Source organism: Xylocopa sonorina, chromosome 2, assembly GCF_050948175.1.
Source record: "Xylocopa sonorina isolate GNS202 chromosome 2, iyXylSono1_principal, whole genome shotgun sequence".
In the NCBI taxonomy this organism is placed as follows: Eukaryota; Metazoa; Arthropoda; class Insecta; order Hymenoptera; family Apidae; genus Xylocopa; species Xylocopa sonorina.
In genome coordinates, this window is record NC_135194.1 from 16,011,774 (window position 1) to 16,036,191 (window position 24,418).

Sequence of the window (24,418 nt, forward strand, 5' to 3'; positions counted from 1 at the left end):
GAAAGTGCAATGCACCATGAATAGGCTGCCAGAGACAAATGCTATTATTCAGTGACAGTGATACGCGCGCGCGTTCGAGCCACACGCGTTACTTCTGTTTTAGAGACGCTCGAAACACCGTTTATCATTAGCGACGTTTAATCGTACAGCTCCAGATGCTCTTCGACAATTGATCGCGTTTTACCTTGATGTAATTTTCGACGGGCACGTTACCATGGGTTTTAATGAGAATTCACGGATAGAAACGTAGATTGTGCCCTTACGAAACGAACATTGGTTCGTAGGCACGTGTTCGTCCATCTATCGTGATCTTGATCATTTTTCTCGGTCGACACAAAGGGTGAACTGCTGGTTGGCTGGTCGTGGCCGCAGATGCGTTACGCATCGTAGCTGCGAGGCGGGCAGCGGCGCGTAGCCACGCCACGTGCTCTTTAAACGCGTCTTACACACGAATAAGCCTCGTCTGGTGTTCGACTTTGCCTGGTCGTGCCAGTTTTTCGCAGTCCTTGCTCGAACAACGGATCGTTTCCTCTTTCGCCGTGAGAGAAGCTTCGGATCGACCTCGGGGAACCGTTAACCACCTCCCCATCTCTTTAACGGCTCGCACTCTATTTTCTATGACGATAATTACAGACACCTATCGCTTGAAAGAGTCTCTTTCTTTGCGGTTCTTGTCACCTTTTCTTTTCTCTTTTTTTTTAAGACTAGAAGTAGGTAAGAAACAGCTAGGAATGGCGCAAACAGAAAAGTTTTGCTCAAACTTTTTCTCGACACTGTGTTAGTATTCGGCATTTCGTTCGTAGAAGAGTCTCTTTCTCGCGAAGCGTATCGCGTAGCTACGTCCTCTTTCTCCTTTCCTCTTTGTCTTTCGTGCTGCGAATTCATATATTATTCATTATCGCCGGCGTGCCTCGCGATTTCTTTCACGAGCCGTGTATGGCAGCGAAAAAGCATCGCGCGAATGTTTCGCTACCGAAGCCGGTCTCTCGATCGCGAGGAATCTCTTCCAGGCTGCACCTGCATCGTCAATTGAGAAGTCTGCTCGCGCGAAACTCGCTAATCGCGTTGTAGGTATCACGCCCGCATACCGATGCACCGCAACACGGTTATCCAACAATTTCGCAATCGACGCCTGCGCCCGCTATCTATCCCCTGTCGAAAACGCGAACATGTCGGGAGCTTTACATTACGGGATGACTCACGAAATCGTGGAATTTTCGTTCGTATTAAACCCGATAAGCGTAACGAAAGATAAGGCACTACGTGTTTCGTGCCGATCGACGGAAGTCAGTCGTCGTCCCTGTATCTCCACGCTGTTGCGCCCGGATTCGTGTTCACTTTCGCCGCTTGATTGCAGGTCAGTTTTATTGGACGTGCGACACCTGATCACAGCATCCGGAAAGGCGCGAACGAGGGACAGGTGAGCCAGAAGGGTTAGCAAAAAGAGGAAAGATGGGAGCGAGACAGAGCAGAAGGTCCGTTGACATAACGACGACGCCGAAGAAGGAGGGGTTGCCCGCCGAAGGTAGTGTCGGGGATGCTGCTGCACCTGGCGATGGCAAGTTGGAAAGGATCGAGGAGGCCGACACGAAGCCTACTACCAATGGTATAGCGCCTCACACGGACGTGGTCGAGGATAAGGACAAGGATAAGGACGATGCAACGGAGAAGGAAAAGGATAAGGAGAAGGTGAGGCTCGTCGAGAATCTTGACGTTTTATTTTTTCTTCCTTCGATTATTAATATCCGTAGCATCAATCTGCATTCGGTAACAACTTTTTACACATACGTATGAGAATAGAATCGAGCGCCGTTCATCGTATCTGAGGACGTTCTAAAAAAGACTTGCCTGATAACTTACGGTACAACGTGTTTGCAGTAATAAACTTCCTTGTAATTCCGATGAAGTTTATCATTCGCAGAAACGCGTTAATGAATCAGCAATGAATCGCGAAACACGTAATCACGTGTGCATTTCGCGCGAGTTTTCTTCTGGAACGCGATTTATGACTGCGTTGTTAAGTGCGGTTGATTCATTGACGATGACGCCGGTTCTAAACCGTCAGCGTCTCTTGTCGTTGGAAAAACATATTTGGCCGGCCCGTGACTCGCGCTGGTCTAGTTTTGTACGTCGGTTTGTACGAACAACCCGTTACGCACGTGCACGCTGCGTTCTCGTACTATTCTGAGATTGACCCAGGAGATACGCTACGTGTTTGATTCGCTCGAGATGCTCTGTTGGTCGTAAAAGTTTATGAACTTCTCCACCGCGTCGAGAAGTAACTCCCGTCGAACGTTTCGTAACATCGATCGCGGTTCCGCCGTCCGAATCGTTCGCGAACTCGGATCTATCGCGATGGACAGAAAGGATACCCGAGATCGACGGAACGCATCGGAGGTTAGATCAGGCCGGATTAGCGAAGACTGTCAGTGGCAGACGGGGCCTCTCTCGTATCATCGAAAGTTTGAACTGTCACTCTCGTCGAATCGCGTAAGCGTGTTAAAGTATGTATATATCGTGAAACGCTCCCAGCTAGACGAAACTTGATATTTCCTCGATTGAGCAACCCCGGCAGCTGTCACGCACTAGATACGGTAACGCGCGTGAATGAAAGGGACCACGAGGGAAAGAGATCGCTCTTCAGCCTCTTCCTTTCATTTCCGTTTAATACCGGCTCTTTTCCTATTTCCTTCTACGTCGCATCGAGTTGGTTTCGGGCTGGCTTATCGGTCGCATTCCGAACGCCGTCCACGGTTCTTGTCCCGATTATCTTTGCCACAGTTTCTTGGCTGTGGACGCGTATGCCACGGTATCGATCGCGACGCGCATTTCTAGAGTAATCATTTCTGTGTAAAGCTCGCCGGAGAAAGGCGCGCATTTAATTTCCTGGAAAAGTGTATTTTTACACGCAGAGTACGCCCATTGTGCCACTTAACGAAAGCAGGATAGCGATCTTTCCAGATAGCGTATGTGTGCTCGCGCGTACGGCTCTGCAGCGGTTCGCCTAGATCCGCTCGAAACGGTATAAATCGGAGCGTTAACTCTATTCGACGCGAGAACGAGAGTGTTCTCTCCCGGGGCTAGGGTGGATACGCCAAGCGATCTCGCTTCGAAATCTCTCGTTATAGTAGGCCCCTGGTAGACGTGACGGCGGCTATCGATATCGGTTTCTTGATCTCGCTTTCACGCACGAAGCCGAGAAAACCGCGCTAAATCCCCGTATACGTGTTATCTGGGGTCTCCGTACGATTCGCGACTCGAGGGTATCGCGATCGATCGATGGATGGAACCACGAGGAAATTGCGGGAAGTCGGCGTAATGCTCGGCTTACCGCGATTGCGTAGCCGTTCGTGATAGACCGAATTTAAAGCGTTTCCACGCTACATAAGTTTTCGCTGAATACGGACAATATCGAAATACCGGTTGGCCTAGTGGAAGAGTCCGGTACAGGTGTAACCGGTAACGCGTTCGCGCGGTTAACTGTAACCGTGTCTATCCGCGGTGAGAGCTTCTACCGGTGTATAATCTAACTAACCTATTTGGGGAGTTTTTGTCAGAGCCAGGAGCAATATCGAGAAACGACGGCTGCAGCCACCGCTGGCATCTCGGCGATCTTGCAAAATCTTTCGAGGCAGGTGCGCACGGTGTACCGTGGCGGCCACTCGAGGAGAGTCTCATCCGCTCGTTCCTCCTATCGAACACCTGCCCTTGATACTCTCTGCCATGGCTACAACCAGCCAGACAGCCAGCCAGCCAGCCAGCCAGCCAGCCAGCGTGCTCGCTGATCTTTTATTTTTCGCGAACCGAGAGGATCTACGACACCGGCGGGGCCACTCTTTCGCGAATAATTTCAGATATATCTGCGAGCTGGCTAATGGAAAGACCGAACCTTACTTTCGTAACCTTGACCATGTAATTTAACGACGCGATCTACACGCGCGTACACGCGCCGCGACCGATACCACACTTTCTCGCGTGTTCCCAAGCGATTCAATTAAAATACAATTTCGACCTCGTAGAATCGCCGCTCGACGAGCACGTTTTCCACCGGTTTTTCGATCGCACTTTTTACCCGGTCGTCCAAAGAGAGAGTTCCCGCGAATAATCGCGGCGGTTCGCGGCCGAGTTTGCAAAACTGTGTGCGCGCGTTACCGAGTGACCTGAATTCCACGCTGATAGTTTTATTTCGTTCGGTAGGCGATCGTCCGGTGGCCGAGAGAGCACGCGATGTTTTAGACGCGGCTTACGTACCGTGAACACCATCTCGAGTGGAGCGCTTTCGGAATGAATCATCACCGTAACCCCCCACAGGATCAACTCGGTTTATTAATTAATACGAGACGCGACTCATCTGTTTGCCTCCGCTAATTAAAACTGCGTGCCTGGCTGTGAATTCCATCCGATGTTTTTCTGCCGGTGCTGCGCGCCAGCGATAACGTTCCACGGATGATTTCGCGTCTGGGAAAATCAATTCGTCTCGTTCAATTGTTCCCGCGGACCGTACAAGTATGGCGAGGCAGACGAAATCGTTTCGTGACTCTTGCTAATTCGGAGAGCGAAACCAAAGGGAAGACCAAGTTAATGCCGCGTTTTCGAAAACGCTCGTCTGGTACGGTATCTCTGGCTCTACCAAACAGCTCTAAACTGCTGGGGAAATGGAGAACCGTGATTGGTTCACGGAAGGCCTCTGTGATTATCTGCACGATATTCGTAGATCCGGTATCCTTGTCGTTGTCACGTTTTGCACGTGAAAACAACGTATACACCAACCGAACGTCGATGTTTCGCAACTCCCATCGATTATGGTTCGTTTCTATTATCCGCAAGAGCCGAATTCCATGGTAGAATAAAGATTATATTAGCCGGGCTGATTCAGTCGTATGGAATTCGTCGCGCAAACTGCACCTGCACCAGCACCGGACCTCGTCCTTCGCGGTGTCCTCGAACCGGCGATTTCTTCGTATGCCGGACACTGTTCGATCGACAAACGTAGATTTTTCATCGAGCCGTACGATCGTGTACCCCTTTGAATATCAACTCGGGGATAAATCATTGCCAATGGAAGTAGATTCTTTTATTTATAACACAATGCCAGCCGGCGTCTCCATGAATATTTAATCCGCGAATGCGCGCTAGAAAAACCTATGAAAGTCGAATCGTTCGTACGTGCGTCTATTTTCACTGGAAATGAAACGCGTGTACGGGCTTACCAGCCGTGTTTCTCTGCTCCGGTTGACCCCTCGATGGCGGGTTAATCGAGGATGCCAGATAAGGGAAATCAAAATTGACGAGGAAAGAGAAGAGGGCGGAGAGTGCGAATGATCGCTGAGATCTTTCGTAATTTATCTTGACACACAGCCGAGCGTAAGTGCGTGGTTTAATGAAACGCTCGAACGATCCTTGATACGTGTATATACTCGCACGTGCAAAAGTATTCGGGTATTCGCTGAATTGAGATGAATGCTCGAACCGAGTCAAACGTTATCACTCGTGAATTTCGTTAAACCGTGTGTAAGTTTCTACGCTTCGAGCATAATCGAGGAACGCGCGATTGCCCTGTACTTTTGAGCGGGGGTGCAAGCTGTTGCATCCTCGATGCATACTCGTAATGCCATTGTGCTCGAAGCGTTCGCCTACGTCGCGCATACTGCTACCTCTGCTTCTACCTGGTTTCAACCGCGTAGTCATCTTGTTTCTTCCTTTTTTCAACCGCGTTACAGCGATGTCTCGAATAAAAATAATCGGATGGTTACATAATACAGTTTCCTCTACCTTTCGATCGAGTACAGAAAGGTGATCGTGGTTAGATAATAGCTCGATCGTTGGCTAGATTAATAGCGGAATATACTCGGAAAGCTGGCTCGTTTGTGGCTACATGAAACATGTAAACGATCAAGTGGAATTGTTCCGGAGGATTTGCATCGATAATAAAGCCGGCTGATGTTTACGCGATCGGAGGCGGTAAAGTACCGTCTCGGCCTTCGACGAGCGTGGCAAACAATGCCCCGATGCTCGTATTCCATTAAACTAGCAATAACGTGCGGGAACGTCGGAAGTAATGATTCATAAAATAGAATAATTCCGTATCGCGTATGTGCACGATGATACGTCTCCGATCTCTCGTTTGCCGTTGCCTCCGAGAATTAATTATTTATGTATACGATTTATTTTTCCTCGACGACGCTGTTCCGAGCGGTAACTCACACCCCGTAACTTTTTATACGTTCTGCGATGAACTCCAAATTGACTCGACGCGGTTAAGAGGATGCGAATCATTGGGAAAAGTTTCGGAGCGTCGAGCCAGTAGGCTGTCAGAGATTTTCTCGAGTATGATCCTGGTGGAGAACCACTGAACGTACCCTGTAATCCGAGATTTTCGCGGTTTCATCCCGTACGTCGTTCGAGCCGCAGCTGTCCCATTCTGATAAGTCTCGCAACTGTTACTGCAGAGAGGAGCCTCGGTTCTTCGTTTTTCTCCTTCGGCTCGTTTCTCTCGATCGGTTCACCGCAGTGATTTTCTTGCCGTTCTTCTCGCACGTGCAAACACGAATCGCGTTCTTCCATCGACGACCGTTTCAGAGCTACTTGCGTTACCGAAAGGAACCGCGATCGCGGACTATTCATCCGTCACGGTGACGCAATCGAACGTTGCGGTCGTCGCGATTGAAATTCGCGTTCTGCCTATCGTCGACAGAAATTTCTCGTCAACAACGTCTTGCAGCTCTCCCGCATCTCTCTACGTCGAGAGAGAACGCGTCTGCGTCCCACTTTTCGCGCTTATCTCTGCGTATCTCTTTTTATTCGGTGATTTTTCACGAGCGACGTGAAAGAACTGCAATTTATGAATAATAAAAGCAGTTGGCCAGAAATAGGGCGACCGCTTCTCGAGCAACCATCAGCCCGTAAACGAGAAGCGAGCACTCTCTTGTAAGATGTTGCGCGACATCGAATTTACGAGCCGTGGATGGAGGAGCATGGTCCTCGTACAGATGGATATTGACGTCGATGGCGAACCAGGCGCCGATCGTCCGATTGAATCTTTTACAAGATTTTGTAACACCACCTGCTGCCACGTGGCCCTCGGATCCTCGCGTGGCAAAGATCGATATCGATGCAGATTTTGGTGGTTTCGCGTGCACCTGAGCGTAATTTTTTTGTCGCGACTAACGTGGACTGGATCGGTGACAGGGTACACCGCGTTCACTTTCGATTCTCCGATAACCAGTACTCCGAATTCGCTCGGAAACTTCGCGATTGCGTAACGTCGAGGAAAATTTAAACGTTTCTCTTCGTTTTCTGTTCCAGCAGGAAGAGGTAAAGGCTGAGGAAACAAAGCAGGAATCGGCTGGAGAATCCCCCGCGGAAACGGCGGAGGTCACAACGCCAACGGAAGGTACTCCCGCTAGTCCCAACACTGCCACTTCTCCAGACAGCAAGGAAACCAAAAAGAAGGAGAAGGTGAGATCCATCGTCGTCGAATAACTGCGCGCGTGCACGATAGACGAAACTCCATCGATCGAAAGAACGTTCCGTAACAACAATCGGATGGATTAATTCGTCGACGGTACACGTGCGCAGTTTACCGCCTAAACAGAGTTCTCTCTATGCGATACGCAGCTGGGAAAAATTAGACACATAGTTGTTCGTAATGAGTTCTTGGATCATTATCGATGCCGTTTCCTCGTTCATAGATGAAGAAAAAGTGGTCCTTCAGGTCGATCAGCTTCAGCAAGAAAGACAAGAACAAGCCGGCCCGTGAGGAAGCGCCCAAGAATGGAGACGTCACCAAGGAGGAACCTCTCGCAGAGGTGAGTAAACAGTCTTGCCTTATCGGATCTTCCTCTGCTGTTCTTGCGTCCCTCTAGAATAGAGGTGACGACGTAAGAAAACTGAATCGCAACGACCATCGATTCCATTAATTGTGTTATCTTGTCTTCTGGAGACAACGCATTCTCGACGTGTTCTGCCCATTACAATCAACGATCGAAGTGTTACGAATCATAATGGTGTAAGACAAAAAGGAAGTTGCGGTATGCTATGATCTCTCGACGTTTCAGATCGCTAGACACAAATTATACTCCGATCCGTAACCTCTATTCGTAACTTGCTGTATCTGTCACTATGGTTTTGTGCCCTGCGATTGTCTTGGCAACGAGACGAATCGGAAAAACGTCGAGCACGACACTATTGACATCGTGCATACACGTGTATATGCAACGAGTTCGATCGAAGGAAGAAAGTGGTCCATCCAACTGTTGCTTCAGCGCTCGTTTTGCGAAGGTACCAAATCGCGAGGCTAGAAAATGCATGGAACTTTGTGTGACCCCTTGCCGATCGATAGATCGATTAACCGGAGGTTTCTAACGTTAAAGAAATAATGAAAGCCATGAACGATGGCGAAACCAGCGTAACGCAGGGCAACACTGTTCAGTCGAGCGTGATTTGTGCTCTCTTCGACTTGGAGCAATCGGCGCATAGCGGTATAAACGACCACGCGATAACCGTCACGGATCGAAAGCTCGGCCGGTGTTTAATTGGCCTCGAGACGTCTAATAAATCTCAGGCCTTTCGCGATTATCAGAGATTTATTCTATAAAAAATGATAAACGGAGACTGGAACGATCTACGTTAACAAAGTCAATTATAATATCGAGCCGCGTTTTCGATCACCGTCCACCCTGGATATTTATAACGCGATTCGTTCGATCGTCGTGACCGGTTATCGAAAAGCGTCTGTTAATTGTTGCTGTAGACGGCTTCTTAGCAAGATTCCGATACGCGAACGATAAATCAACAAATTCTCGCACGTTTGGCCCACAAAATGCAATCGGTTTTGCGTTGCTCGCTATAAATTCGCCGTCAACCATGTATAATAAGTAGCGTGGTCCGCCCGTCTCCTTTTTCCCGGTCATTCGTTCCTGTTGGTTCCAAAGCCTAGCCGCGTGTAGGCGAACCGTAGCCTCGAGATCGTCAGGGCTAATCTCCCGGTTTCTTTACCACCTTCTTCATCTTCTCGGTGTTCTCTGTCTCCTCTCGCTCGTGGTCGGTCGCGGGGCTCCTTTTCTTTTTCTGCAACCTCGACACACGCGGTGGAAAGAGTGGGAAGGGCGTACAGCCGTGACTCATCCTTCTTGTTCGTCGTAGGCTCGCGAGTTTCGTGATAGGCCGCCATGGAAAACCGGCTTCGAAGTCACTGAATTATCCCCCTCGGCTCTCCGTTCCCGCTTCAGGACTGTTCCGTTCTGCCTCGCGTCTCATCTGCTCCCGTCTTCGCCCCGGAACACGTAATCGCCTCTGCTTTCGCGGTTCTGAACCGTGAAAATGCGTTCGACGCGATATCGGTCGATGGCTCGCGGCGTTTCGTAAAATCGAATCTCGGAGTGCGGCCCCGGGCCGAATCGGGAACGACAATGACATTTTCGATTAGGAAACTTTGCGTTCTACTAACCAGTGCCAGACGGTTGGCCGGATAACGTTATAAATGCGCCCGTTGATGCACGTTACGTTTCTATTTATCAGAGCAGCTTGTAGAGACGTCTATTCGGAGGATGATCGATGCTCTCGTATCGGCTTCGTTAGACGCTTTAAAGACACGTGTCGCGGTTCGACGAGGGAAATATACTGATGCGAGGGTGGGGAAGGAGAACGTTGTACGCGCTATCGTCGCGTTTCCATCCTCGCAGCATCTTCTCGCCGGATATCGCGACTTGAACCGCGACTTTCACTCCCTTCGGAACAGAAGAGCCCGGCATTCCGAGTCATTAAGGAACCACAAGTGATGGTGTGTAGCGCAACGTGCCTCGCAATAGCGAGATGTCGTTGTGCAGCGTGTTATGACACCACCGTGAAGAATGAGTTATTGCACTCTGACTTGTGCCGTATTTCACATACGGAGCCAGCTCCGCATAGTTCCTCGCGTTTCTTTGGATTCCACCGCAAACGTCGAATCGTCCCAGTTGGTCCCGTTTGCTCGTACCCTCCTCGTTCGGATTTGCGTGTGCGGATCTTTTTTACAGACGTGGACGACTACGCGCGGTGTGGCCTGGCGTGGCGCAGAGTTCCATGCCGTGAAATGAGAATGGGAGTGGTACGCTTATAATCCCCCCCGCTTGGGAGACCCTCCTACAGGATGCAGAGTTATAATCACAAGCTTGTCTTTAAACACGAATGATTTTTAAAGCGTTCTCCTATCTTAGATACGATAACAAAGCTTACAAATGTGATTAGTGGCGATAAGGAGAGTGTTTATAGCGAATATTTGTTCCCTAACGAGGGGCAGATGCCTTGTCTCGATTTTCAACGGGAAATGAGACGTATCTGTCAGAGAAATCGGTGATGGGGCTGGTCGGGACTGGTCGCGTCGGTCGTCCGCGCTTCTGTCTGTTATTGTGCTCGCTGGTAACGCGGTTCAATGGCCCAAACTTCCCGGATACGCTTACCTACGCGCCGCGTTATTTTGTCGCGCGAAAAAGCTACGGTTCGACGTGTGTACAGTTTGTTCGCATTGCTGCCGTATGCTGTGAATCGTCGTTACGAACGCTATTGACCTATCCTCGATATGCTCGCCAAACAAAAGCCGCCAGTGGTATCAGCGACCAGATTTGCGTTTCTTTGCTCCGCTGCTCGAAGTTCATTCGCTGGCAAACAGCGTTCCAATTTTTTCTTACCATCCATTCTTTGTACTCGGGGCTGAACGTTGGCACAATAAATTGTACCCTGATCTGGGGAGTATCGCGGGGAATCCGTTTGTTTAGCTTGTTAGACCACGACTTGTACGCACCACCCCGTGTCCTCCCGTTGTCCCTGTTGCGGTGTCAGTGCCGTGATAAAGGCAGTGTCGCGCGTTAAAAATAACGAACTCGGTTATTTATTATTCGTCCTGGGATGTAATTTGCGCGACGACATAAATTCGCGTAATCGGCTCTCTGGTATCGTAGCTATCCTGATCTTAGTACGGACCACGTTCGCCTCGCCGTGAACGTTTTATGCGATCGTAAACAAGTTGGTAAAGGCAAGGATCCGTGTGTGGGAGGGGACGATAGATCAGAGGGTAGCGTTTCTATTACAGCATCCCGTTCCCGTGTCCCTTATTTCCCTCGTGTGTAAAATCGAAAACGTCCCGGGCATCTTTAGCAATTTCCTTCCAAATCTTATCCGTCGTGGATGCTCCCGGGCCTGAAGTTAATCGAATATCCGGAAGGGCTCGGGGATCCCGCGACGACTTTATTCTCGAGTGTAGGTGACGGCGGTTCGCGTGGATTTCGTTCCAATAAATGGCTCTGGACGGGACTAGATGGAGCTATTTCTCATCGGTTGGTCGTCACGGACAGGGTAAGAAAACCCCTCGTCTTTGTGATTAGGTTGAAAATCCCCTTGGTGGTCGCGGAAGTGTCGAGCGAAGCGAGAAGAGCTTACGATGGTCGATGAAGCAAAGATCGGAGCCTGCGAGGGACAGCGAAGGGGACCAGAAGGACCTCGCTCGAGAGTCTTTCCGTCTACACCTCTTGTATTCTCAGTTTCGCACCTACGCGAATGTCATATTGTTTCTGAGCACCCACCCTCGCGTAAAGCGTTATGAGAGTGGCTGCTATGGGAAAGGAAAGGGGTGTGGTCGCGCGCACGCCTCGTTCTTTGTCCTCTCCTCTCTTCTCTCTCTCTCTCATTCTCGTATAGGGAGCGTTCGTATATCCCGCGGCTGTGTGACTTTTATTGTAAAGAGTTAGAAAGCTGTCGGGTGGGGGTGTGCAGTTGGCACGCGCTGAGTAGTATTAATTAGTACGACACAGTGGGCGAGAGCCAGGGTGGATAGGTGGTCGACCGCTGTTGGGTGGGTGTAACAACTTCGAAGACAGAAGGTTGAACTCGCGTCGCGTGACTCAACACCCGGAAAAATGAAAAGCACCTGCACGCGGGGAGGGAGGCTGAGTCAAGGGGCGAGAAAAACTTTCACCAGTTTCTTTGTTCTAACCGTTTCACGGTCACGAACGCGACCAACTCTGTCATACATCTACGTGGTACAGTAGCCTGTATAACGTAGCCGACACATAATCGATACCGTGCAGTGGGAATTTTGGAAACGGGTATCGGTGGACGGATTGTTTTGACTGCACCGTTATGGATTCGACAAGAAAGGGTACGATTTGTTTGAAGTAAAGAGCTCGCTCGTAATGTGTCGGGATGGTACAAATTTATGTGACAAGTGACGAGATACGGCGGTCTTGGTGATCTTAAAATATGTCGCAGACGCAGTTGCACATGCAACGGTACATGCACGGTGCAGTTCCGTCGATGTGCCGAGAATACGGCGCGCGCAACAGTGGCAGCAAAAGATCGAGCCTGGACGGTTAAAAACCGGTTTCATTCGCCGCGGAAGGCGTCTCGGTAGTTTCTACTGGCTTCGATTTCATTCCTAATGGCCCCGATGAAATTCATCCCACGACCGTTCGGTGCTCGCTTGCATATCTTTCTGCGCAATTGCGTACACCGTTCACCGCAATTTTTAACCGTACCCTCTGTCGTAGTAAATATTCCCCGACGACCCGTTCAACGGGCTACTCGATATCGTCATTGTCACCGAAACGGAGCACGCGTACCCTATAAAACAGCGGGAGCGTAAACAGAGGCGGCCGTGGCGAGTCGAGCAACTTTATTAATTAACGGCCAGAAAATCGGACGTTGATCGAGCGGTTCCGCGTGAATTAGAGGAGCCGTAAACCAGAAGCGGTGCGCTTCGTAATACCGTGCCGGAGTTAATTGCGCGTATAAAGGCCGCGTAAAAAGATTCGCAAGAAAACTCGATTCCTCGCCGCGAGTGAACGTAACTTCGTGAAGGGAGAAAAACAAATCCGCTCGGCTAAGAGAGCGTTTCGCAAGTCCTCGAATACCCGCGGAGCGCACTCCCGATCGCAGCCTGCGCGTAAGCAAATCGCCAATTAAGCCACCGGATCGTTAATGAGTCCGTGTTGAATTTCCCGAGGGTGGGAGGAGAGAGGTGGGTGGGTGCAGAAGCGGAAAGACGGAACGAAAACGTAGAGCGAGAAATTCCGAACACGACGAACGCGAACCCCCTCCCTCTTGTTCGACGATGCGTTTTCGATGACGTGGGAATTCGGCAGGTGTCTCTCTTCCCTCCCCCGTGAAAATCGAATATCTGTCTTCTTCGGTTGGCGCGCGTCCCTCGGAAAGCCACTTCCATTCGCCACGATGAAAGCCTCCCGTCTGTCGCCCCCTTTTTTGCCTCGTCTGTCTTGTCCTATCTTCTTCGGTCCGTTCGTTCTCTTCCTACTTTGCTCCTCGTCCCGGCAAAGGGAGAGACTGAAACGGAGGACTTCGTTCCTAGTGCCAGTCGCATTTTGCCTCGCGCGCCACGCGCTACCTCTCGAGCGACAATGCGACAGGTGGAACGCGAATAAAAAGCACGAAACTGACGCGACTACTCGTAGAGAGGAGAGTACACGGTGCCGCGTGGCTATGCTCCGCGAGCTTCCTTCCGAGGTTCGATGACCGTTGTATAAATACTCGGTCGATTGCAAATCAATACGCAGCGCCGAGAGGATTGTTCCGTTCCCCGATTGACAAGTAACGAGGGCAAACACCTTCCACGACGCACGTTTTCCATCATCGATCGCTTCGTTCCAAACGGTTCGTTCGTTTCAGGAAATTGCGAAATATGCTCCACGATATGCACCGAGTAGAAATCGCGAGAACAAAAATTCTTCGTTTCCTCGACATCTACGCGTTCTCCGTCCAATCTCGAGGACCTCCTAATGAGTCGTAGACGATGGGTACGACCGTGGGTTCTTTTAACAATCGCTTTTCAACCGCGACGGATCCGTCTGTCGTTCTCGATTTAACTTTAGTCAAAAACTCTGACGAGGAATCCACGATAGCGGATGAGATGCGTGTTGGTGAAAAAGTGGAGGATGGCTATGGAAAAGGGGGGTCCGCTTTATTGTAATAAAGCACAAAAGGATTCTACGAGCGAGTTCAAAGGGTTACATTTCGTCCCTTCGATCATCCACTCGCGGACCAAATCCTTTTAGACGCCGTCAGAGTGCTCCCCTGAATTTTGGTGAAGGATAGCACCGTCAGTTTACGTGTCCATGGATTCGGTTAAACGTTCGACGTGCATTTTTATCGATCAAACGAAAACACTCCATTGTTCGTCCTCGGTGGATAGGAAAGCGTCTTTTCGAGCTGGTCTTTGTCTGGCATGCTTTTTTCCTGCTATCCAGATCGTGGGACCGTCTCGTTGAATCGTGGCTCGCCTGTTCGACGCGTAAATTGGATTTGAGCGCGATGTTACACGGTTCTGTGCTTTTAGCTCGTTGTCCGTGCTCAACGGATCCGTCTGTTCCGTCTACTTTCCAGTGACGTCTTGTTTCGCCGGCGAGGAAAGAGAAAACAATGCACAATTACAAACTAATCAACCTCAGAGAGCGGACCGTTGGCAAGTGGCCAGAACTGTTGAACGTTCTCCTCTTGGACGTGTCTGACAGCCATCGAGAGCCTGGTTGACTCAAACGGATTACCCGAAGAAGCTGCCGTTGTCGACGAAACGCGTTCCTCCGTTGTCTCGTCGTAATCGATTCGATTTTTCTCTAGGATTTTTCTCGAGGTTTGCATATTGCGACGCGTGCAATATACTCGGAATCACTTAAATCGATCAGAAGGGGCGAGTTTAGCCCAATATGGTGACGTTCTTCGAATGTAATCTCGAGGCTAAGTCTGTCGCGCAAATATTGGTACGCGCAGTTTTGCCTCACGTCTGGTAGGCTACGATCGATAACGATCCCGAACGAGCAGGCGATGAAAAAGTTTTACTAGAATTCATTTCGACGAGAGACGATATCGAAGCCGAGTTTACGAACCGATTAGCCGACGCGTTAACGAATAGACTGCGACCACGTAATTTCGAAAGAACCAATAAAGGGATGAAGGCTCCCGAAGAGCTTCGAACTTTCCACCGTGGCTTCCTCGCGGTAGCTTTTCTTATAAAGATTAATCTCTTCCCATTTTGTTCCCCCGCCGCTGGGACGGGGGCTCTTCCTTCCTGAAAGCCCATAACGCAAGAGAAACGATCGAAGGCAGGTAGCGGGGCAGACAGAAGGTTGCCGTTCCATGGAAGGTAATCAACTAGTTCCTCCGGCGAGAAGCTGTAAAAAAATGCGAAGCTACCACCCCGTAGCCTGTTACATTGCGCAACCCGGAAAAGTCATATTTCGTATGAAAGAGTCCCGCGACGCTATTTTTCCCACTCCTCCGCTTCAATTTAGCCGGTAACACGCCGCGATGGGGAAGAAACTGCGAAATAAACGCACCACGCCCTTGCGGCCCGGCTGGAAATTAATTTCCTAAATGCGCCCAGGGTTGTTCAGCGATTCGGTGTTCGAATTACGCTCCCTCGTTCGGTCGTTCGTTCGTTCGCGTTGGCAAAGTGTGTCGGTTGAAAGACCTCCGGTCGTGCAGATCTCAACCTCGTTATCACTTGACGTCATCAAAATGCCATTGTATTAAAAATACGAACGACAAATACGTCTTTTCGTCGCTGGTTCTTCCCCTTTCTTTATTTATAAACCGCGGTATCAGACGTGACATACTTCACGTCCGAGCACATTAAAATGCAAATCTAGGCGTCGATAAAAATTGCTTTAAATAATATTAACATCGGGAGCAAGCGTCACTGCTTCGATAGCAATAAAAGTAAAATCAGCCGTGGAGAAGATTTGAAATATTGGGAAACGTTGATCGAGAACCTCTTCTACCCTCTGGCATTTATTCCGAGCGCATCCCCCTGATGCAAAAGTACACGTTACTCGTCGTGGAATAGAACATTCCCCTAACGTATCTGTCCGTATCACCCGCGCTGAACGCGTTAATTCTCCGCCCTTTTAATAATCAGCAAAGCGAATTCGATAACCCGGATCTAACCAGGGGAAGAAGGACGCAGCTACTTGTTGCCACGATATCCCACGATCGCTCGAAAATGGTTCAAAGCCCTGGGTGTAGTTTTTTTTTTCGCGCGTCGCGTGGTTGTCCGGATTTGTTAGAATTCGCGTCGCGACGTCCCCGTTGGCTGATCCGCGTGAAAAATCGATCCGGCGCGAGCCGCGATCGGAAATTCGCGTAGAAATTGCACGAGTTGCCGATGGCCCGTTGCCTCCTCTCCACCCCTTCGGATTTGGGCGTCGTCGTCGTCGTCGTCTAGTATCGAGCGTCCCGACGCCGGGACGCGCGGAGCTGTTGCCATGCCGACCGACGGGTCGACCAGGGCTTTTCCCATTCAGCAGGCTTGCCGGCAGAAGATTCGTGCAGCTCTCGCGCACACGAACAAGAAAGTTTCGCCGAGTCCGGGTAACCGGCACTTTAATTAGAACTAATTATGCCTTATTGAAACTGCATCTGCACTCGACTCCCTCTATTTCTGTCTTTCCCAACCATTTTTGGCAACGAAACGGATACAGTTTATTTTTTATCGTCGCTTAATCTGCGATCATCCCCTTTCCCATCCCCTACAGATTGAATTTTAAATTGACAGTTATCACAAACACTTGAAACGGACTAAGAGAAATAGGATACTGACGATAAGAGAAAAGAGTTTTATTGATAGCTGAATTGCGGTTGATCCTTGAGGGTGAAAGTCGAGTAAGCGCCAGGATCAAGGGAAGAAAAGGGTTGTCTTTATCGACTTCCACTATAGCTGCGTAACGTAACCGGTAGTACGCTACGTTTGAAGAATAATCAGAGCAAATTTACATGACACGTAAACATGCGATTTTCATTGATCTTGTCCTCGATCACGAGATATAACGGTAATGGCGATGGGGGAGGGGGTGTGTAGGTTGTTTTATTTCGTTAAAAAGTCCACTTCTTAATTAAGATCGGACGTGCCAAATGGCATCGCGTGATTTCCCAGGTGGAATTTCTCGTCTGCGGTCGTTGGCTGCCGAGCCACGAAACCACAAAACGCGACAGCACACTTTCCAACGAGAAGACACTCGATAACGAGTTTTTCCATCCATTATCTTTGCACCCTTTTTATTTCCATCGCGACTGGCCTTTTTTGCTTCCAGCCTGTGAATGAACGTAACCACCACCCCGCCTTCTATGCGAAATAATTCCTCGGACGAGTCAGACTCGAGTAAGCGAAATGCAGATTACACCATGACTCTGCGCGAAGTATCGTCTCCTCCGTGATCGAAATTATCGGTCTCCTTCCTCAGATTCCTCTCGCTGATTTCGCACGCAATTAAACTCGCAGCGAATCACAGAGCTGATTTCATTCTCCGCGTGCCAGTGTCGCGTTCGAGTTTTTCGCGCATCGCTCCCGATCTGTATCGAATAATTTCGAACAGGCCGTATTAGGTCGAGTGCACAATCCGTAGCAGGAAATCCTCCCACCGATATGCGAAATATTCCAAACGTGTTCGCATTCCGGAACGGCGGAAGGAAGGGGATTTCCGCGGATTCGCGATCGTAAATCTTCCGCGCGCAATGGAATTCTTACCACTGTTCTCTGGCGAAGCAAGCGTTTCGCTGTAAATGCAACAGCCCACGATTGACCGCGAGATAAACGCGTTTTCACCCGTGGCCGCCCTGTGTCGTGTTCAGGTTTCAGCGTTGCTCAATGTAATTGCGACGAAAAACGTGGCGGGCACCGGTGGTAAACACGATATCTCTCTCGTTCGTGAGAAAGAAAATTAATCCGTTTAGCACCTAGCAGGAGAAAAGATCTCGGTACGGCATCGCGACACGATCACGTTCGCCGATCGAATTCTCGCCGGTGTATTAGTTTATTCCCGAGCATAATTGGGTTAAGAAGGGCATACACCCTTCTTTGGGAAGGATCGAGCCAACCAGGCAACGCCCTCGGATAAGGTCGAGCCACGAGTGGTTGTTTCAATATTTATCAGAGGTCGAGTAGTTTGCCGTAGTTACGGTATTATCGAGAGATTCGCCAACTACGTAGCAACGATGCTCAATTATGCAAGACTCACGACATTTCCGGGGGAGCTGCCCATAATCGAGATTCCGCGCGTTTCATCGGCACGTCGATGCTTCCGCGGTAATCGGCGTCTCTTTCAACGATCCGCCCTCAGTTTTCGATCGATCGATATCTTTCGAAGTACGCCTCCGTGCCGTGGGGCGCAGCATTTTTCGTCTGGTTAAGCAGTCGGAAAGCAACGCGACATGCAAATGGAAAAAGTTATCTTCGAACGATCGATGATCATCGTTGCCCAGTCCCCTCCACTCGTTTATTCTCCGGTCTTCGTGCGGTTGAATCTGCGTATACACGAATGATAAAATCGATATCCAAGCTCTTCCTCTGTCTCCCTGCACGCGCCCACCCTTCTTCTGTTGCGTTTCTGCGACCCTCTTCAAAGGGTGAAGAGCGCGGAGCAGAGGGTGAATATACGAGAGTGCGTGCGTGCTTCTCAGAGCGTGTCGTTGACGCCGTCGCCGCCTCCGCCGTCGTCGTTTCGTTTCGTTCCGTTCCTGTTGCACGAAACAACAGGGCTTCCCGCAGGGGACTGTAGGAGCGCTTTAAAAATAATAGATTTTACGATCTATGCTACCGTTGCTTTCACGAGCATTTCTGGATTCACCGGCAGACCGTCACGCTTACTTACCGCCCTTTACATACCTTTTGCTAACCGGTGCACTCTTCCTTGCGATTTGTGAATATTTTCCACGGGGTTTTCTCAGGCTGTTCCGCGGTCTGACATCCGTACCGTCGAACGATCGAAGTTAATTCCGTGCCATATCTTTTTGTTTCTTGCCTTTTGCTACGACGATAAGCTCGCGTTTATAAATCATGGAGCTTGGACGCGAACGTCAGGCGAACATGTGCGTCAATAGGCGCGGCAATAGTAACAAGGGCGGAGAGGAAGCGGAAAAGACATTCATTCGGAAAGTCGATAATAATGATTTATAAGCCGATAACCCTTCGTCGAGAATATATCGAGTTCGTGACATTTGCCGAGTCGCGTTCGTTGCACCTTCCACGAACGAGATCGACGAATTATACGGAAACGGTCGATTCTGTTGCGCTACTCGTTATCCCGTGGGTGGTGGTACAAAAAAATGAAGAATAGAAAAGCGATAAAGAGTTCTTTAGCTTGTTACGAAAGAGCAGATGGCGGCGGGATAGCTGGTCTAGTTAGCACCACTGTTTTCTATCGTTAACATCAATTAATACATCGGCTGTAACGAGAACTCTATTTCCACCCTTGGTAAAGGAACGTCTCCATCTATACGAACATCCGGCGGACGCGTCTCGTCCAGATCTCTCGGTTGGTAACCTACCTCCGTTTGTGTTCGCTCCAAGAATAATTCCGAGTCGCTTCATGGTCGATGCTGCCACCAACGATCAGCCATAGAACCTCGTCTTATCCGACACCATGTACGAATTTTCTTTAATCACTATAGCCGATGAAATTCCAAAGGTTTCCATCGGCGGTGTCGGAAAAATTACGCGGAAATTGAACCGTGACTGATACCATCAATGTCGTTGCATCTGTTTATGGTATTTCTATTTAGACGCAGATGACGCGACACCATCCGCCATGGAGGGATGACTAATGCAATTCGCGTTAAAAGTATCCGGTCGTTTCAGATAAAAATGTACCGGGACGATGGACGTAATCGAATGAACAGCACCGATGCTAATTCGAGCACACGAATGTCCAATTGACTCATTCCATGACGAACGCGGCCTAAAGGTCATACGTGCTGCATTAGAAATTTGGAACGGGCTCAAAAATTTTCCCCGCTATTCACGCCGAATAACCCCTTGTGTACTCCGGCCGTTACTCAGCGGTGTCCCTTCTGGTCTTGTTAACACCGGCCTTTCCCTTTTCCCTTCTCTTCGCTTTGCTTCGCTTCGGTTCGCTTCTTTTCCGCTCCTCTCCCGGCTCCTTTCTCTTTCGATCGTCTAAGAATAGAAATGCGCGGTGGTTTTGCGGCGTGAATTTTTTTCCCTGCCAGACGCGTGCTGATTTCACGTCCACGCGTTTCCCATCCACCGCGGAATCAAACTTGAAATCCTCTTTGTTACGCTCCCGTTTTCTTCGCTTCTACTCCGCGTACACGTATGGCGTTTCGCCACCCCAGCTTCCCTCTCTCTATTCAGCTGTTTCTTTATTTCCTTCCCAACGAAGTAAAACGTAACGGGAGAGGACAGTGGAAAGTACAAAGCGTGACTACCTCCCTGTTGGCCATAATCCGCACGCCGTTTTCTTCCTTTTCTCTTCTTGGCTCGTGGTACCGCGGCGGCTCTCTTGCATCTTTCTCTTTATGGTTTCACCGTTCTCGCGTAGGTGGTGCATGACGGGTGCCCTCTTTCCTCTCTCTCTCTTTCTTTCTCTGGGCTCAGTTGTAACTCTTCGGTCTCTGTTCCCTCTTTCTCCCTTCTGTCAGGAGAGCTTACGCGAACACCGTTATAAAGCGTGGGTCAACTTTCCCCTTGTCCCATTTGCAGGAATTTTCGCGAAGTACGCTTCAACCGGTATAATATATTCGTTCTCGTTCGGTGAATCGTCGCGGAAGGAATAATATCGCCCAGGTGCGCGTGGATTTTTCGAGTACCGCCGTATTTTCTTAGGTGCTCGATGTATAATCTCGTCGGAAGCCCGGAATCTCCCCTGTGTATTGATCTTCCTAAATCCGGCACCAATTGCTCCTGCTCCTCCTGTACCTTTTCTTTAGCCCGGCTAGATCTTTCCCTCTTCTCTCCCCGGGTGTCCACGTGTGTATCAGTAACACTCCTCTCTTCGCTCACCAAGACGTGGGACGATCCTCTGTTGGACTCTATATAAACCACCGGGAACACTCAGGCTGGGCCGAGTAGTTCGCCAACGGCGAACAGTTCGTACGGATCATTCTCGCAGCTCGTTCGCCGGGTGATTGTGCGTGTGCGACGCGTGAAGGTAGTTTCGACGCCGTTCCAGAAAGATGTTCCGCGGACGACCAAGATATCATCGCGTGTTCTTCGGATTTTTCCGAGTCGAACGGTGCCGGCCAAGTGATTTCTTCTTTTTATCCCCGTAGTTCGATTCGCGGGAGATCGTCGGGGGCATTCTGGAAGTCGGCTAGCCGATGCGAAAGAACGTACGCGAGATACGGGAGAGTTGTCGCTATGTTTCCTCCAGTGGAAACGTAGACGTTGTTATCTGCGATGTTGTTCCAACCGGAGTCGTTGGCATTTTTGCGCAGTATCAATCGCGCGTCTGGCCAGTCGTATCTATTAATAGATGACGCCAAAGCAGCTTAACTGCAATGGGGAGCTTTTGCAGTAGTCGCCTCTCCGTCTATATATAGATATATGTACACACACAGCGATTGAAATAACCAAGGATACTTGTTGCGCCTAATTAAAAATGTTTCTTGGTCGTCCGTGAAGATCGCGGTGCGCCGATTCGTTACTACCCACGCGATATTATTTCAAGGATCAAACTACCGACCAACTGGTGGCATTTTCGCAAACATGGAGTCCATCTCGAGGGCAGGGCGAAACGTGGGCAGTGGTGTATACCGTGTCGCAGGTGCTTTCGCTCGTGGAGCTAGGCGAGTTTTGTCGTACGTGCCACTTTTGGGCGTCGCTGCGGTCCCGCCGGAAGTCGAGGACAAACCTTCCGTGGTATGACAAACGATGGATACATTCAAGCTCTATTAACCTCACCGAGTTTCGATTTCGCGTACAAAGTCAAAAGAGGAGGAGAGGAAGGAGAGAGGGGTCGCCGTGGCACGATTAACGGGCGGTGAAGGGATGCTCGCTCATCGAACGTTTCCCTCGATCCCGGCCTATTTCCGGTTACGCGATACCGAAACGGAGCGAGCGCATTTCCGGCGCAGATTAACCGTTCCCAGGTGGCTACGTTCACAGGAATTAATGACTGCCGTATCCGTTTCGACGTCGTGGTTAATTTCGCATTGTTCCCCGGGTTTATCGGCTCGCGAGAGCAACCGAGAATATTTTATATTTTATTTATGTCCATCGCGGAGGACAGAGGCTCGTCGGTCGATACTGTTTTTACGTAATAGTCCATTGTTCGATGCGTTTGAGCGTGCAGCAGAAACAAAGGTAAACCGACACCGACACGACCGTTGCCGTGTGCCATGCCGTGCCGTGCCGTGCTGCGCTGTGCCCGCGCCATGGCGACGCGACGCCCGCGCCGTCGCGCCGCGACACGCAAAAATAGTCGGCCTCCAGGGAGAGAGAGGGAGAGAAAGAGAGAGAAAAAGACGCCAGACTCGAGACGCACGACGGTGAAAGCTCGCGAAATTCGTTTTCTCTCGGCTCTCGGCTCCCTAAGCTCAAGAAGAACGCCCGATGACCACATCGGTCCGATGCGAAAATAGCGCCAAATGTTCATACCCGTTCGGGCTGACTTTCCGTTCGCCTCTCGCATTCCACGTGAGTGAACGCGGGTTTTAAGGTTTCGCGTATCGAATTATAGCCCCGCCCGAGCGGAATGAACGCGCGATATACACGCGCAACGTGTTAATCCACGCAGAACCGTTAGGCGAATCGATGGAAATTAATACCGGGCCGAATTAGTCGGTACCCGACGCGAGAAATTTAATCGCGCGACCAACCTGGGCACACGGGAAATTGCATTCGCGACCGATCAACGATCAAAGGCTGCATCGAAATCGTTCTCGCGACTCATCGTTTGATGGCCGATCGGTTGTGTTCAGCTTTCGTTCGACGCGAAAGCTGCGTTCGCGAAAATTCAATCGAAACGAACGAGACCGCGAGAGAGCAGCAGGAAGAAGGATATTGCCATTTTGAAGCGTGAAACACGCGAGACGCGTCTAGACGAGCATTTACACGCCGCTTTAGCCTCTTCGCAGGTTTCGTGTCAGATTTATATCTTGGTTATTAATGACCCTTCGAATCGTTAGTCGAGCCACGCGAATACCGTAGGCAAACGAGAAAACCGGCGAGTCTGATCCAACTCGAGACCGTTAATTACTCTATCCTATCGTTAATCGTTCGTTTGATCGAGCTCCGCGCGCACGTTTTACTTGGAATGTTTAAGAGCTGGCAGATTTTGGTCACGATCCGATGCTGATTTGCCTCGATGCAGATATTAAGTGCATCTTTCCTCTCGTCGGACTTCGTTTACATGCCAAGACCGATATTACCGCCGGGCACGCTCCGGTGAACCGAATAAATACCGCTGTAGTAATTCAATTCTGGGGAGGCTCGGTAAATAAAGGAACAGGAGAAGGGAGAAAAATAGGAGATGCGAAACGCACGCAAAAAAGAACGGTTTGTCTAGTTTGAACGCACGCCGTTTACCCTGGGAGAGTGAGTAATCAGCGGTAGAGAAACGGCGGGTGTTTCGCGAGAAAACGGCGCGCATCGGTCATGTTTTTACGGACGCGTCGTTAAAGTCTTCATTGTCCAAGTCATGTTGCTCGAACGTATAACAGGGCGTTTCCGGCGCGTTAGCGACTCGTCCCTCCGTTACGTTTCCATTTACGTTTATTTCTTCTCTTCCCGAGCAAAAACCGAAATCGAGTTCCCGGTGAAAAGGAAAAGCGTGAAAACGAATCGTACCCGTCGAACGGGTAGGAGAAGGTAATTAGCCGACACGGAGGTAAACTGACACGCGTAATAAATGCACGGCCAGTATCGTGTACAAGGTTGAAAAGTTGATAGCGTTTCCGATCGCTATCGGGCCATAAATTCGTACGCCCTGCGGATATACCATCTCGGCAACGTGGATCCGGCCGACAGTTGTTGCGCGAACAGCACGTGCCGTGCGTCACCCTAGTTTAACATTTTTTTTTTTTTTTCTTTTTGTTGGGACAGGAAATTGATTCTAGTTTCAGGTCCTACTTGCAGCCCGTGTACCAGCTGTTATAAGCCTGATGCCAAGGTAGGATAATTCGCACGGTTCAATGAGTGTTAACGCCGAACGATATTTCAACGAGGCGTAGGTACGGCTCGAGTCGGAGCAGAACCCGGTTGTTATAGTGCTCGAGCGTGGGCATCGTATTTCTAGTCCCCGTTGGTAGGAAAACGTGTATCTGAATTTTTTCTGGTTTCCGTCGTGGGTCGACAATGACGACCCATAGATTCTCGCCCATTACAGTCTAAATGTTAGGTTATTTTCGTCCTCGTTACGCGAGATATCGACGTATATATCGAGCGGCTCGGTCGTTTGGATCAGGGTACGCTCTGTCGCGAAATGGAACCAAGGACTGCGCCGCCGATCGTCTCTTAACGCGGCGATTTAACTCGACTCTTGGACGAGCTTCAAACGAGGCGACGAAATTTGCGATTCTCGTTTAAATATATTTCAGGGAGCAGGGAATGCTAGCCAACGGGAACATTGTGCGTAGATATTTCTCCTTCCTTTCTCCTCCCTCTCTGTTAGCGTTCGTTCACTGCGTATCTCGCTATAAA

At 49.9% G+C, this 24,418-nt stretch overlaps 1 protein-coding gene across 2 annotated transcripts in view; it reads left to right on the forward strand.

Moving 5' to 3' along the window:
- LOC143433123 (uncharacterized) overlaps positions 1 to 24,418 on the forward strand; it is a 58,662-nt gene that overhangs the window by 27,434 nt on the left and 6,810 nt on the right. For both annotated transcript variants that reach the window (XM_076910269.1, XM_076910268.1), the window contains exons 2-4: positions 1,358 to 1,689; positions 7,306 to 7,458; positions 7,692 to 7,808. In XM_076910269.1, coding sequence (XP_076766384.1) covers positions 1,453 to 1,689; positions 7,306 to 7,458; positions 7,692 to 7,808 — 507 coding nt within the window. In that variant the 5' untranslated portion in view covers positions 1,358 to 1,452. The remainder of the gene's footprint in view (positions 1 to 1,357; positions 1,690 to 7,305; positions 7,459 to 7,691; positions 7,809 to 24,418) is intronic.